A 13,441-nucleotide genomic window follows, 5' to 3' on the forward strand; every position below is an offset into this window, starting at 1 on the left:
TTGCCGTCATTTCCCGCTCATTATTCAAATTCACTTTTGCGACACTTGCTAACCACAGCAACATTTGTTATTCTTATTCTGTGGCTCCAAATAGTTCTTTTGATGGAAATTGGACTTTAATCCACCCAATGAAATAATTATTCATTTCACAAAATAAATAGGATTGGACTTATAAATGCAAGGGTGCGTACCCGTGGTGCGCATATTGAAACGCTTTATATCCTCAGTCAACGCTTGAAGGAATGTAGATTGCATCATCGGTGATGATACGAATAAAGGAATTTGCTAAACAATTGCGTATAAAACCGCTTGTTCGACGCAAGTTCGACACTCCTATCGCATTCTAATATACTTCAGTCGATCTATCGAACTACCCGCTGACAATTGAAATACTCAAGTTTAGAAATCTGGCACCATCGAACAATAATGGCGTATTCTGTGAATATATCAGTCGAAGCACCAATAGAAAATCAAATCCAAGAAATTACCTACGATGGACAAGAGATATATCAAGCGTAAAGAACCATTAAACTATATTTTATTTGTGTGTTTGCATTTATCTTCAAATTGGTTTGTTTGCACATCGATACTTTGAACGTTATTGTGCATAACTTGTCATAACCTCAAAATATTATGGTTCTTTCTTCGCTTAAACTCCAACCGGTCAGAATGTGCATCCATTATTTATTTATACTATACTGTTCTTTCATTTCTCTCGATCGAATTATATCCGAGCAAATTATACGTATATTATACAAAAAACAAAAAAAAAACAATCATGTGACAGCTGTCAGATCCATTCAGAGTGTTCGTAAAAAAATGGTTATTGTACATTTTTACAAAAGATTTATGTTTTTGCCTACTGTAGAATATCGAAAGGAATCGAAATTCAGTGTGTTAGTCCAAATCTTCGAATAAAACTGCTATTTGATAAAACATAACAAGACTGACATTTTTTACATCATTCCACAATCTCAGAGCTATTTATATTTTTTTTACATATAATGAGCAACATTTATTCACAATACGGATTTTTCTGGCCTAGAAAGCTGTTAAAAAAATATTAAAACTGAGATACAATATCCTAACGCAGAGGAATTGCTAATAAAAATCAATATCTCACCAGGCCACTCACTCTGTCCGAAAACTTGGCAAAGATTGCGCAAAAAATTGACTTCAGTAAATCTAATGGCGATGAAGTAAAAAAGGAACCACCTGAGGGTGGAGAAAAAAGTGAAGATGATTCTAAGGATCCAGCAGCATTTCAGTCGTCCCTGTGGCCCTGGGATAGTGTCAGAAATAAATTAAGGTCAGAAATCAATAATCTTTAATCTTTTAATCTTTAATACTGGGCATATAATATTGAGATGTTGACCGAATTCCGATTATATCAGTTAATTCAATGTGAAAAATTATTGCTCTGCAGAAACGCCCTCACAGAAGTTTGCGTTCTAGCTGACGTTCTTTCAATAGTGAAGGAAAAAAAGTACATGGTTTTAGATCCTGTACCCCAAGAAGTACCTGATGTTAAACCTATGGTGCAAGTCTATGCTAGAAAAAAAGCTCTGTCAGGTGCTGGACAGGTGCTTCTTTTTGGTGCTGAGAGGTTGAGAAATTGCCAAAATGAATTGGCCAGAAGTCGAGCAACTCCTGACTTTCATATCGAACTTTTAAGACTCAGGCAGAACTGGCGGCTCAAAAAAGTTTCCAATTCTATTATTGGCGATCTTAGCTACCGCACAGGTATTTTAAATTTTAATTCACATTGAAGCATTATGCAAACAAAACATTAAAATATCATAAACAATGTACCCCGTACTTAAGTAAAGATATCTGGATATTAATAAAATAATTTCGATACTTCACAATTTTAGCTGGATCCAAGTATACACAGACTGGCATGTTTGAAGTGACAAAAGCTGAGGAGGAGGAGAAGGTTTGGAGCAGTCCACCTGCATCACCGAATCCCAATTCTAGCAGCTCATCAAATTCCACACCCTCGCAATCACATACTTCCTCAAATTCCAAGGTTAATCCTTCAGCGCTTAGGGTTACCATACCGAGTGAACTGCAAGGGGTTGCGTACATTGAAGTTCTTTGTCAAAAGGGTATTAAATAATTTGTGACTGGTATTTTAATTTGACATTTGTAGTGTAATTACGAAAATATGAAGAACAACAAATCTTGATCGCTTTTTCCAGACCAGGAGGATTTATGCAGTGCCAATATCAGCCTCTTAAACGGTGGCACGAATAGCTCTAACGCAGATATGCACTGGCAACAGAAACTGGAAGCTGCTCAAAACGTTTTATTCTGTAAAGAATTGTTTAGCCAACTAGCAAGGGAAGCTGTACATCTACGAGCTCCTATCCCTCACATGGTTGTTGGCAATCAGATCATGGCAACGGTAAGGACAAATATCAAAAAAATTTTTGCTGGCAAGAAACCAAGAAATAGATGTAGCAGTAAAAAAATGTATTTCCAAAAAAATAGAAGATGGACATACTATGTTATTCATTAAATTGAAGGTTTTGATCGATACCAAAAATAGCCTTCTAACAATATGTTTTAGGTTCTCCCAGGCATACAACTCATCATTGGCTTGTGCCACAGTACAGGCAATGATAAGAAACCTTCGGCACCACCGCCACAAAAAACAGAGCATGACCATGTACTGGAACATTCGTTGCATCAATTGCTGCGTGAAGTTCACCACAAAAATACACATCATTCATTTCCTCATCCATCTTCAGGTCCTATAGGTCCAAGTAAAAGACGCTGTTTGGCAGGTCCAAATGCTGCAGACAGATATGAACTACTGGAGATGACAAAGAGGTGAATTGGCATTATGAATACAGTTCGAAGTAACTATACTGGTATCTACACTAATTTTTTATCAATTTGCAGCCAAACATTGTTGGAGCAGATAATTCAGCAAGCTCAACATTTCTTTATGCGGCTAAGGACAGAGTACGTCTTGGATACGATAGCAAAAGAAGTTAAAGACCCATTAATAGTTTCGCACTGGAATGCTCTCAATTCTCCGACCCAGTCTTGTGTCAAAATTAATATTTTGACGCACGGTTACGACACCGTTTGTCGGACGTCGCTAGTTGTACACGTGGGTGAGAAGTCTCTGAAATGCGTATGCAGGGATGGACGAGTGATGCACATGAGTTACGAACCTCAGGAATTACGAGATCTCATTTTTTGTCAAGTTAGAAACTTCATTGGATCGCATTCAAGTTGAATCAAATTAAAACGGCGTAAGGTTACATGGGTGAACCTCTATCTTAATCTTAATTTTAGATCTACCAACATCAGATAACAGCTGTCCAAGCATTGGCCAAGTGTATGGGCTGGCAGTTCTTAGCTAATAGTTCTCATTTGGGACTCGGGGCTGTTGAGCCGCTTGGTAACGCCAGTAGCTGTATACTAGCATCGCCTATAGGAGATAGGTGAGGAATTTCGATATGTTCGATCAGTGTTAAAAGTCAGAGGATTCACAGGAAAAATTAAAAGACTATAAAAGTTAAGAAAGAAATTAATATAACGAAAAATTTTCCCACTTAGAATGATTGCAGTCAGATGCGAGCCACAGACTGGGGTTCAAGTTGGAATAGCACATTCACCAAGAAAAGATTTCTTTCCCGGACAATTAGTGAGAGAGCGAAAATGGGAGAACTTGGGTGGTTCGTTCAAAGAAGTTAGGTGGGACAAGATGGAGGGTAAAAATTTTTTGAATAAAATGGAGCTGTTGATGGCATCGCTGACAAGTTCTTAACTCTCGAGGATTATACGAGTGTTACATTAAATTAAACTTAGGCATAGACAGTAAACTCTATTCAACGTAGTTAAATATTATGTGATTGTGATGGTGAGGAGTGAGCATTGCATATTAGTTAATCAATAAATTTATATACATCTTTTTCTCTAATTGAGAATATCGGTGATTTTATCTTGTCCTACTCTACGCCGATAAACCGAATTTATCACTGAATTGAAATAATTCGATACATTTCGTTGCATATTTCCTTTTTCCAGAATGTTGAAGTTTCTGTTTTAAATATTCAAATTACCCGCCGCTGGTTTTCTCGCTCAATTTCCACAGACACCACTGACAGGTTGCCAGCTGCAACAGCCAGTCTGCCACGATTGGCGCATAACCTCCAACTTCAAGTATGACTAATTTGAATAGCAATATTACCCATTGAAGGATGTCATATTAGGGCTTCCTTATTACGAAGTTATTGTGTATGAATGTGATTTTATTTGGGACCATTCCTGGCGAAAATGGCAATATTAAGAAGAAGGAAAATCAACTTGAAAGCCGTCAAGGAACTGGATGGTTTTCCCAAAGTACCTGACACATATATTAAACAATCTGCTGTTGGTGGTACATGTAAGTAAACCAGCGTTTATAATGTCTATAGTTTGTTTATGATGCTTACAAACTTTTCTGTCCAATAAATTCATATGATTTTGTGTCTAGTGGAACATAATGTTAGCTCAAGTCAATACAGCGTTTCATTTTAGGCATTCGCTAGGTGCATTCAAATAACAAAATCATTCTTTAGTTTCAGTGTTGAGTTTCTGCGTCATAGCTTACTTGGTGATAGCAGAGACGCAATATTTTCTCGATACTCGCCTGCAGTTTAAATTCGAACCTGACAATGACTTCATAGATGCTAAACTAAAAGTCAATATTGACATAACAGTAGCAATGCCATGCAGTCGCGTGGGCGCCGACATACTAGATTCTACTAATCAAAATTTGATGGGATTTGGAACATTAGAAGAGGAGGACACGTGGTGGGAACTGACGCCTGAACAACGGAACCATTTCGATTCTCTCAAATACATGAATTCATACCTAAGAGAAGAGTACCATGCTGTCCACGAGCTTCTGTGGAAGTCTAATCAGTTGTCACTGCTAAGTGATATGCCAAAACGGTACAAACTTCCATTTCCTGATTTCTGCATCTAATTACAATTTTCTTACATCATTAAAAATGTGCAATCTAGTTTCAATCTCATGACAGTCCAAAGCGGTAAATAGCGTCAAGTTGAAATGTATTTTGTCAAGAAGACCACGCATAACAAATTCTACATTTTTATTTCAGAAAAAATTACCCTAATCACACTCCAGATGCTTGCCGCATATATGGCAGTTTAGACGTAAATAAGGTCGCTGGTAATTTTCATATCACTGCAGGAAAATCATTGTCACTCCCTAGAGGACATATTCACATATCTGCTTTTATGACCGAACGTGATTACAACTTTACACATAGAATCAACAGGTTTTCCTTCGGTGAACCAAGTCCTGGTGTTATACATCCACTTGAAGGAGATGAAAAAATAAGCGACCATAGTGAGTTCTTTCGTCTAATACGATTATAATTTATTCAACGCAAAAATATCATGTTTTGTTTTTATTTTCAATAACATATTCAATAATTTAGTAAAGAACGATAAATTTGTCATTAATTTTAAACTAATTTTTTTTTTTTTTGTTATCACATTATATAATCCTCAGTGTTTTGAAATGTAGAACATAATTTTTATATATCTGCTGTCAGCGCAGCATTTTGTTATGAAAGCAAATAAATTAACCTTTTATTATATCATTTCCAGGTATGATGTTATACCAGTACTTTGTGGAGGTAGTTCCCACAGATGTCAGGAATTTATTGCGGTCGTACAAGACTTATCAGTACAGTGTAAAAGACCACCAGCGGCCCATTGATCATCACAAAGGCTCACATGGCATTCCTGGAATTTTCTTCAAGTATGATATGAGTGCTTTGAAAGTTAAAGTTACACAACAAAGAGATTCAGTATTTCGATTCCTAGTTAAACTTTGCGCTCTTGTTGGTGGTATCTTTGTTACTAATGGTGAGTATCCCCGAATGTCTTTTAATATTAAGAAAATCCATTGTACATGAGGTGTAATCTCATCAGGCACACTTATTGTTAGTCAAGTGCAGACGTCAGTTTTATCTCTGCATTAGTAATTATCAACAATTATACAAACTTGTAAATAATTCAGGTAAGCTTTAATTTCATTCTCTTACAGGGCTGTTGAACAATTTAGTACAGGTATTCTGGTATTTGATCACGTGCCAATTTCTCAAGAATCAAGATCCTCGAAATGAAGAAAAACTAGTTGTTTCGTCACCAGTTGTCCAAAACGAAACTCCAAGTTCTGTGGATTTGCTCACAGCAGCGTCCCCGCCGATTTTAAATATTGAACTTAATTCAAAGAAATAATTTTTCCGTATGGAAACAACATTGTTCCTATCTTAAGTGTAAGGACTTGTTCACAAGTATTCAACAGGTGACAATTTCCAGAAGTGCATGCAGAGCATTTCTCTGCTTGGCATACATTGATGAGTGTACAGTTACACTCTTTTTTCGAAACTTCAATTCGATTCCCAATTCATAAGTGGATTCATGCAGTTAAAGTGCCGTTCTTACTGTACAATCTTCATATCATCTCTAGGATTATTCATCTGTGGCAATCAAAACATTGATAACAATAACGAATCACTTAAACAATCTACTTACATATTATTCAGATGTATTTGAAATTGATCCAGGGATGAGTACCATTAGTTTATTTTACGTAATTTTGAATGTGATGAAAGACTCGTGAAAATAGTCAGCCTTAGGGACCTTATGAATCATTCGCATATTCGCACATGACGCGGACCAGGATGTAAAACCTCATAATTACCAATTCAATACGTGTGAGTTGTTAAATCGATTTGGTAATTTTGGAAAACAGTTGTACTTCCAAGCTCATCAACAAAATTTTATATTGTGTAAATATGAACCTGTAAAGAAAAAGTGAAGAATAAAAGTCTCAATAAAAATATATTTTCATTCATCTAGTAGCTCTATAACCCAATTACATTGAATGATTATAATCACGAAATATGAATTAGGAATTATAATTACAAACGTACACAATTTCCAGTAAAGGTACTTTAGTTTGGTTTACGCCACAACTCGTGAAAAACGCTGATCTTAACAAAAATTTGTTTGGTATTGACTGTAAATACTGTAACCCGTTCACTATGTCAATATACAGGACCGTCATCTAAATTGTCATCTTCGTCATCAAAGGCTTCTCCATTGTCGAAATAGCTATTGACGTAGTCAGTTCCATCATCCATCTCTTCATCTAATTCTTCCTCTTCCTCCTCGGGACGTTCTTCTAGCTCTTTTTCATCATCTTCGTTATCCCCATCTCCTTCTTTTCCATTGTCATCGACGTCACTTCGTTGACTACTTTCCTTTCTCTCAAGTTCCTTCAACCTCACCTCGACATCAATATCTCTCTTCTTCTTAGCCGGCTCTTTAACAATTGAATCTTGACGGCGCTTATGGCTACTATTCCTGGGTTTTAATTCACCTGGCATCACAGTCCAGTCGTATTGTTCCTCATAACTAGTCTGGTCATTCATCATGTCCTGAAACCAATCCGAATAACGCTCAATGTCCTTATTAACGACAATCGGTTGTACGTAGCTTGGAGTATCTCGGAGAAACTCTGCATAATCTCTTTTTATTTCCAGCATATAGTTATCCTGGTCTGTTATTGTGAAAGGAGTTGGCTTATAATCCAAAGGAGGGTACTTCGGTGGTGGTTGCAGAACTGGACCCGGTAGCGCCTCTCCTCTGCCGAACCCTAATTGTTCGACATTTATAGACATTGAGACCTTGCCTCTACCTCTTCCACGATTTGCCATATCGTGGCAGTGAATAGAAATAACGGTTGAGCGATTTATTAATGCAAGCGATTATCGCTGAACAAATTAGCAGTCTATCATCATTCGAGTCTGTAAAGTCAGAGTTCTTTTTCTTCTTTCATTCTTACGTCGAAGGAAAGGCAACGAACTCTTTAACCTTAAACCGTCAACGGTTTCAACTGATGTAAATATTATCACAGTCCCAGAGTGCACCATGAAAATAGTGTCTATGGGTAGCTTCATCGGCGTAAGAATGCCTTGATTAGATACGTATATTGCAGTATGCGTTTCATTGTCAAATCGAGTTAGCCATGAAGTAAGGTAAAGTTAGCCTGCCACTGAAAAGAGAAAGAAGATCTAACGGGACTTCTTTTCTCTCTGTAATGGCGCATGCGCAGTACGCAGCTGACTACGGCAATTACAATAATTTCTGCACACATGTTTCTAAAATAAAGAAGAAGGTCGCAGAAAATGTTTCATTGATGTTTCATTAGTAAGAATTTGCTTGAATTTCGGTTCGTTCTTAAATTGTGGACTCAAGGCCTTATAGTTTACAAATATTGCATTTGCACTATTCGTGTGTAGTGTGGTGAATTCAAACAGCGGGTTGGCAATACGTTACGTTGGTACCACTCTCAACTTTGAGCGGGCCCGGATAGGCGGGATTAGCGGCGATCAACGGCGACTCAACAGTATTTTGCACACCTGCAACTTTTATCATTTTCATTGAGAACGAGAGTCGAATGAAGTTTTAATAAACGCAGACCTGACTTTTCTGAATAACTAGTGCCGTCCGTATATCGGCCATTGACTGATTTGCGTCGTGTCGAAAAGACCGGAGCAGTATTTTGGTAACCTGTACATCTGCATCAGCCTCTGTTTTTTTGACGGGATCTTGGTGATACGAGAATGTCCGCGGGCGGCGACGGCAGCTCCGTCGGGCTCGGGGAAGTCTTTAATAATACACCTCGACGAGTCCAGAAGCGGCTCTTCACTTCGGGAACTAGTTCGACCAAGCGAACCCTGTTCCGGGACAGCCAAACAGCGAGTCCTAGTGGAGGAAACTCCGGGGATGAATCAGACCTTGGCCCGATGTCTCCCTTGGCACTGAGTGATGCTACACCAAGTAGCGCGACCAATTCGCCTGGTAAATCGCTTACTTCTCCGGTGGTTGGATCCACCGCAGCGGCCTTGGTATATCTTGGTTCCTTGGACTCTAATCTGTGGGAAATGGGGACGCTAAACATGGGCAACGACGAAGCCAATGTGGTACCGTCGTCTCCTTTCAGTGTCCTTAAAACGTTGACCCGATCGGCGAGATATTCTCAACGTCGCAAAACTTGTCCAGTTTTGCCAGAACCAGTGATTCCCATCAGTGACGAGAATGAAATAGTTGAAGAAACTCCGCCGACATCTCCCAAACGCTCTGGTAAGAGTTCAGCTTGGAACGAGTCTATAACTGAAACTCCCAAGAGAAAGAGTTTCGGCAAGGAAATTCAGAATGTACAAATACTTGATTCCAGCATTGTTGCCGAAACACCTTATAAGGACGATAGCCCTATGAGAAGGCTGATTACACCTCTGGGTTCGGTTAGCAAAGAGGCTGCACTGCCCCGCTTACATCACAGAAAGTCTCTGAATAGCCTTGCTGCGACAGCACAAAACTCTTCGCCAATAGATGGCAAAGAAAATATATTGAAAAGAACTGCCCGTGATGTAATTATACAAACTTCAGCAAAATTATTCAAGACTGACGAATGTACTTCCGCTCCCAAGGCCAGGGCTGCGCTCTTCCAAGAAAGGCATCAAGACTTTAAAGTGAGCACAAAGGTGTTCTACAGCTCTTCACCACCCCAAGTTTTACCAAAACAAGACTCCCCGATAAACATTGAACAAAGTGAAGTTCGTCATGGGCAAAAAAGGCGCAGTCTACCTAATAGAAGCAGTCGAGGGAGATCAAGCAAAAGACATAAGTATGGTGAGATCAATGCCGGGATTGGTCATAGAATAAGGAAGCCAAAAGTCAAAAAACATATCTCACTCGCTGATGGGTTTAAGAAAGAAAATGTTAACGATGTTTCTCCCATTGCCACTTCTACTGAGACGTCTTTTGCTGAGTCTAATGTTAGAAATATCACGCAAAGTATGGATAACACTTTGTCGAATATCCATGATGAACATTCTGTGGAGAAATGCGCCATGCCTCAATCAAGAGAGTTGGCAGCATCCCCTGAAATTGATACTGCAAAGAAGTTCTTCAAGACCAATAGAACTGTATCAAGAAAGTCTCTGGCTACTGTCACGGTTAATGATTCGATAAAATTACAGGTCTCACATGGTAAAGTAAAGCTAGAATCACATCGATTTATGAAAAGGCAAAATCCCCACAAAAAAGCCAGAATCTCTGATTTATCATTAGATGCCAATGATCTAACAGTCGACGATCCTAGCTTCGGAGTGCCTATAGATAAGACAAGTGTTGATAACATTTTGAAGGTATTGGAAGATGATTGGGCGGATGATGAATATGACACAATGGAGCCCTTAATAAGCACACAAAAATACGCAATATCGCCATTAAAGTCTTCAATCATGCTGAATGGCATGTCCATGTCTCCTGCCAGTGAACTCACTAGCATGACATCGGTAATGAACATAAAGGATGCATATGGCCCTACCGCTAACCTTGATCAGGTTTCTAGCAATCTTGATAACTCTAATCAAAACAAAGGAACAAAGTTGTATCCTTTGTTTAACAAGGACTTTGCAAGGACCAAAAGCCTGATGTAAGTAAATGAGTTATATTTTTCCAAGCATCTTGTAAAACTTCTCTTTTTATTTTTATCCGACAGAGACTCACCCAAAAATGTTACTCGTGGCACCAAGAGACCTGCAGGCTGGCAATTATCTGTCAAAAATGGTGCCCAAGATGACCGTCAATATCAACTCGATGTTGGCCAGAAGCAGTTTGGTGCAACTCAGTGCCCTGAATGTAGGGTCGTTTATCAAATAGGAGATCCCAGTGATGAAACTTCTCATCAAAATTATCACGACAGTATGAAGATATTGAAATTCCCCGTAAGTATGTCCTGCAATCCTATTGTTGTGAAATAATAATTATTATTCAACTGTACTTTGGGAAGGAATACACATGCACAGCTAAAAAAGAATACAAATGAAGCAATATTTTTATAAACAACTGAATTTCAAATAAAGACAATTTGATAAATTTCACTAATATTGCAGGGTTGGAAGCACGAACGAGTAGTGACTACCGACAGTTATACCTCTAGTAGAATTATCTTGGTTGAGGCCTCAGCTCCTAAGTATTGCTGGAAGAAAGTATCAGAGATTTTAGCAGTTATTGACAGGGATTTGGGGTTGGCAGATTCGAAACTTTCTGACTACCATAATGACAAGGTAAATCGATTACTGGCATTTTCTCATAAAATTATTTTTTATAGTTCTAGAGAGTTTACTAACATCCTCAATTCGATTCTCATGTTACAGATATACCTGTATATTAGAGAAAAAGAGATCCTGGGTGTGTTAGTTGCTGAATATGTGACGACGGGTTATCGCTTAATTCCCGATTTACAAAATATTGATTGCTGCAGTTTGCAGAGCTCTTCTATTAAGTGCGGTATTAAAGTGGTATGGACAGCTGCTAGCTATCGGAAACAGGGAATCGCAACAAAGTTAGTGGATGTTCTAAGGTGAGCTCTCACTTAATTATCATATGCACTTGAAGAATTAGATGTCAGGAGGAATTGTTACACACCTGTTGGTTGAAAATTAAATCAGTGGAAAAAAAACTTCTCGGTTCAGATATCTCAATAACCATTATGGTGGCTTCTGTTATGGCAGTCTAAGAGAAAAACTCCGAAAAAGGCAGTTAAACTTTTTCGATTAATAGCGTGCATATTACGCACTTTTTACTGGTGTCATAATTTAGAAATAAGGTAAGTGTACCAGTTACTGACCCTGTCCCAATTATTTACCTTTTTTGGTTGTATCTGGTTGATCCTTAGTTCTAAAATTACAAGAAAATGAATTTGTAGTGTCTAACCCTTTAGCAATTGATTTTAGTCATCGAGAAATTCACAATTGGTGCCGTAAATTTATAATTTTGTGAAATAAAAGGGCCAGTAATTGGGTCTAAAGGTGTCTATAACTAGTACACTTACCTTACTGGTGACAGTTATGCTGTTGACATTTTACATTGTTATCGGATTTATTATATTTACAGGGCCAACTTCTATTTTGGGTATGTCCTATCCATGGATGACATCGCTTTCTCAATACCAACCCCAGGAGGCAAAGCTTTTGCAGAGAAGTACACCAGTACTAAATGTTTCAAAGTATATAATTAAATTTTCGCTTGCATCAACCCATATAATTATATTTAAATTATTTCAATGTCACTGTAATATTATTTGAAATTTTAACAATTTGGTATTGTTGACACAGAATATAAATAAATAAATAAATAATATTAACCTATGGCTGTATTTTATTTTCAACTTCTGAGCACGGTATTTGAGATGTCTTGCCTGCTGTAACTATTTACAAGCAAAGTTGCGAGATAGAACTGCTCTAAGGATAGAACTCACGTGCGTACTTACGGAATCTATAATGGCCGTCGGCGCTGGCAACTTTGGTGGGGATGGTGTGGCGAAACTCCGCACCTAGATCTTGCACCATGTGGAAATTCCACACCCTCAACGTAGCGAATTTTTTCTTTTTTTTTCTTTTAGAAAAATACATAATCCAGTATCACACGTGATACTTATTTCGTATAATTAAAAATCAAAATGCGATATGCATTTATGTCAAGTATATTCGAGTTCCAATTCCTACACCTACTATACTTAGGCCAGTCAAACAGGGCTCGATTTTCAAGAGCCTAAAAAAATTTCCTACAGCTAGCAATTTTCAGTGTAGACGCGTTACATTATTCCAATAAACATATCTTGATGAAATTTTGAAATCTGATGCTGTAGGGGGTGACAAAATTGTTTAACCGCCAAAAACGGTAAAAAATTGAGACGTCGAAACGGTGCCTCGCTTGCGGTTTGAATGAATTTAAAAATTTCGAAAAACTGAAAACACGATTTTTTAGTGGATATTTATTTGAATATGTCCAAATGGATTTTTTTATTTTATATTGACTACAATTTTGTCATCTTAACAGTATATTTTCGGACCGAAGCAAATATACTGTTGGAATGACAACATTTTAGACAATATAAAAAACATATTTATTTGGACGTATTCAACTAAATATTTGTCAATTCAACACATTTTCTTTTCTCAGTGCAAAAAATGAGGCGTACTATTTCTTCAGAATTCATTTATCTAGAAGCTTGGAGATTTAGATTTTTTTAAATCTTTTTTCCATCAATTTTTATAACAATTACTGCTACGGTTATAAGTATAAAAAAACCACTGGTTAATTTCTAATATTTAAAACCATTGTAAAAATTGATTAAAAAAAGATTCAAAAAAATCTAAACCTCCAAGTTTATATATAAATTAATTCTGAATAAAAAATACATTTCATTTTATGAATTCATTGATTTTCATATTTTTTATGGATTTTTAAATATTGAGTGATTTGTCGTCGCGCCAATATATTAATATTAGCGTAATTGAAGATTCTGATTTTTGCCCCCCCCAGCCCC

At 37.5% G+C, this 13,441-nt stretch overlaps 4 protein-coding genes and 1 long non-coding RNA gene across 6 annotated transcripts; 3 read left to right on the top strand and 2 right to left on the bottom strand.

The window, feature by feature from the left end:
- The first annotated feature begins 34 nt into the window (after positions 1 to 34).
- LOC124178716 (mediator of RNA polymerase II transcription subunit 17) lies at positions 35 to 3,937 on the top strand. 2 transcript variants are annotated; one of them, XM_046562276.1, is made up of 9 exons: positions 35 to 515; positions 1,127 to 1,309; positions 1,427 to 1,743; positions 1,875 to 2,108; positions 2,202 to 2,407; positions 2,573 to 2,835; positions 2,908 to 3,217; positions 3,310 to 3,458; positions 3,574 to 3,937. In XM_046562276.1, exons 1-9 carry the CDS (start codon positions 427 to 429, stop codon positions 3,782 to 3,784), a joined length of 1,962 nt encoding a protein of 653 aa, XP_046418232.1. In that variant the 5' UTR covers positions 35 to 426; the 3' UTR covers positions 3,785 to 3,937. The 2 variants fall into 2 exon arrangements, with proteins under 2 accessions (XP_046418232.1, XP_046418233.1); XM_046562277.1 differs by lacking the exon at positions 35 to 515 and adding an exon at positions 583 to 663.
- Positions 3,938 to 4,105: 168 nt separating this feature from the next.
- LOC124178717 (endoplasmic reticulum-Golgi intermediate compartment protein 2) lies at positions 4,106 to 6,880 on the top strand. The gene is made up of 5 exons (XM_046562278.1): positions 4,106 to 4,402; positions 4,578 to 4,953; positions 5,124 to 5,374; positions 5,638 to 5,898; positions 6,080 to 6,880. Exons 1-5 carry the CDS (start codon positions 4,294 to 4,296, stop codon positions 6,271 to 6,273), a joined length of 1,191 nt encoding a protein of 396 aa, XP_046418234.1. The 5' UTR covers positions 4,106 to 4,293; the 3' UTR covers positions 6,274 to 6,880.
- Positions 6,429 to 8,070, bottom strand: LOC124178721 (DNA-directed RNA polymerase III subunit RPC7-like). Its single transcript, XM_046562285.1, has 2 exons — positions 6,972 to 8,070; positions 6,429 to 6,839 (listed from the first exon to the last, which is right to left on the bottom strand). Exon 1 carries the CDS (start codon positions 7,755 to 7,757, stop codon positions 7,086 to 7,088), a length of 672 nt encoding a protein of 223 aa, XP_046418241.1. The 5' UTR covers positions 7,758 to 8,070; the 3' UTR covers positions 6,429 to 6,839; positions 6,972 to 7,085.
- On the bottom strand, positions 6,429 to 10,739 carry LOC124178722. Its single transcript, XR_006869882.1, has 2 exons — positions 10,618 to 10,739; positions 6,429 to 6,515 (listed from the first exon to the last, which is right to left on the bottom strand). It is a non-coding gene; the product is annotated as an uncharacterized LOC124178722 (long non-coding RNA).
- Positions 8,403 to 12,204, top strand: LOC124178712 (N-acetyltransferase ESCO1). Its single transcript, XM_046562273.1, has 5 exons — positions 8,403 to 10,543; positions 10,610 to 10,835; positions 11,004 to 11,177; positions 11,268 to 11,473; positions 12,007 to 12,204. The coding sequence occupies exons 1-5, from the start codon at positions 8,667 to 8,669 to the stop codon at positions 12,128 to 12,130; spliced, it is 2,607 nt and encodes an 868-aa protein (XP_046418229.1). The 5' UTR covers positions 8,403 to 8,666; the 3' UTR covers positions 12,131 to 12,204.
- Positions 12,205 to 13,441: the final 1,237 nt, after the last annotated feature.

This window comes from Neodiprion fabricii, chromosome 3 (assembly GCF_021155785.1).
Source record: "Neodiprion fabricii isolate iyNeoFabr1 chromosome 3, iyNeoFabr1.1, whole genome shotgun sequence".
Taxonomy (NCBI): Eukaryota; Metazoa; Arthropoda; class Insecta; order Hymenoptera; family Diprionidae; genus Neodiprion; species Neodiprion fabricii.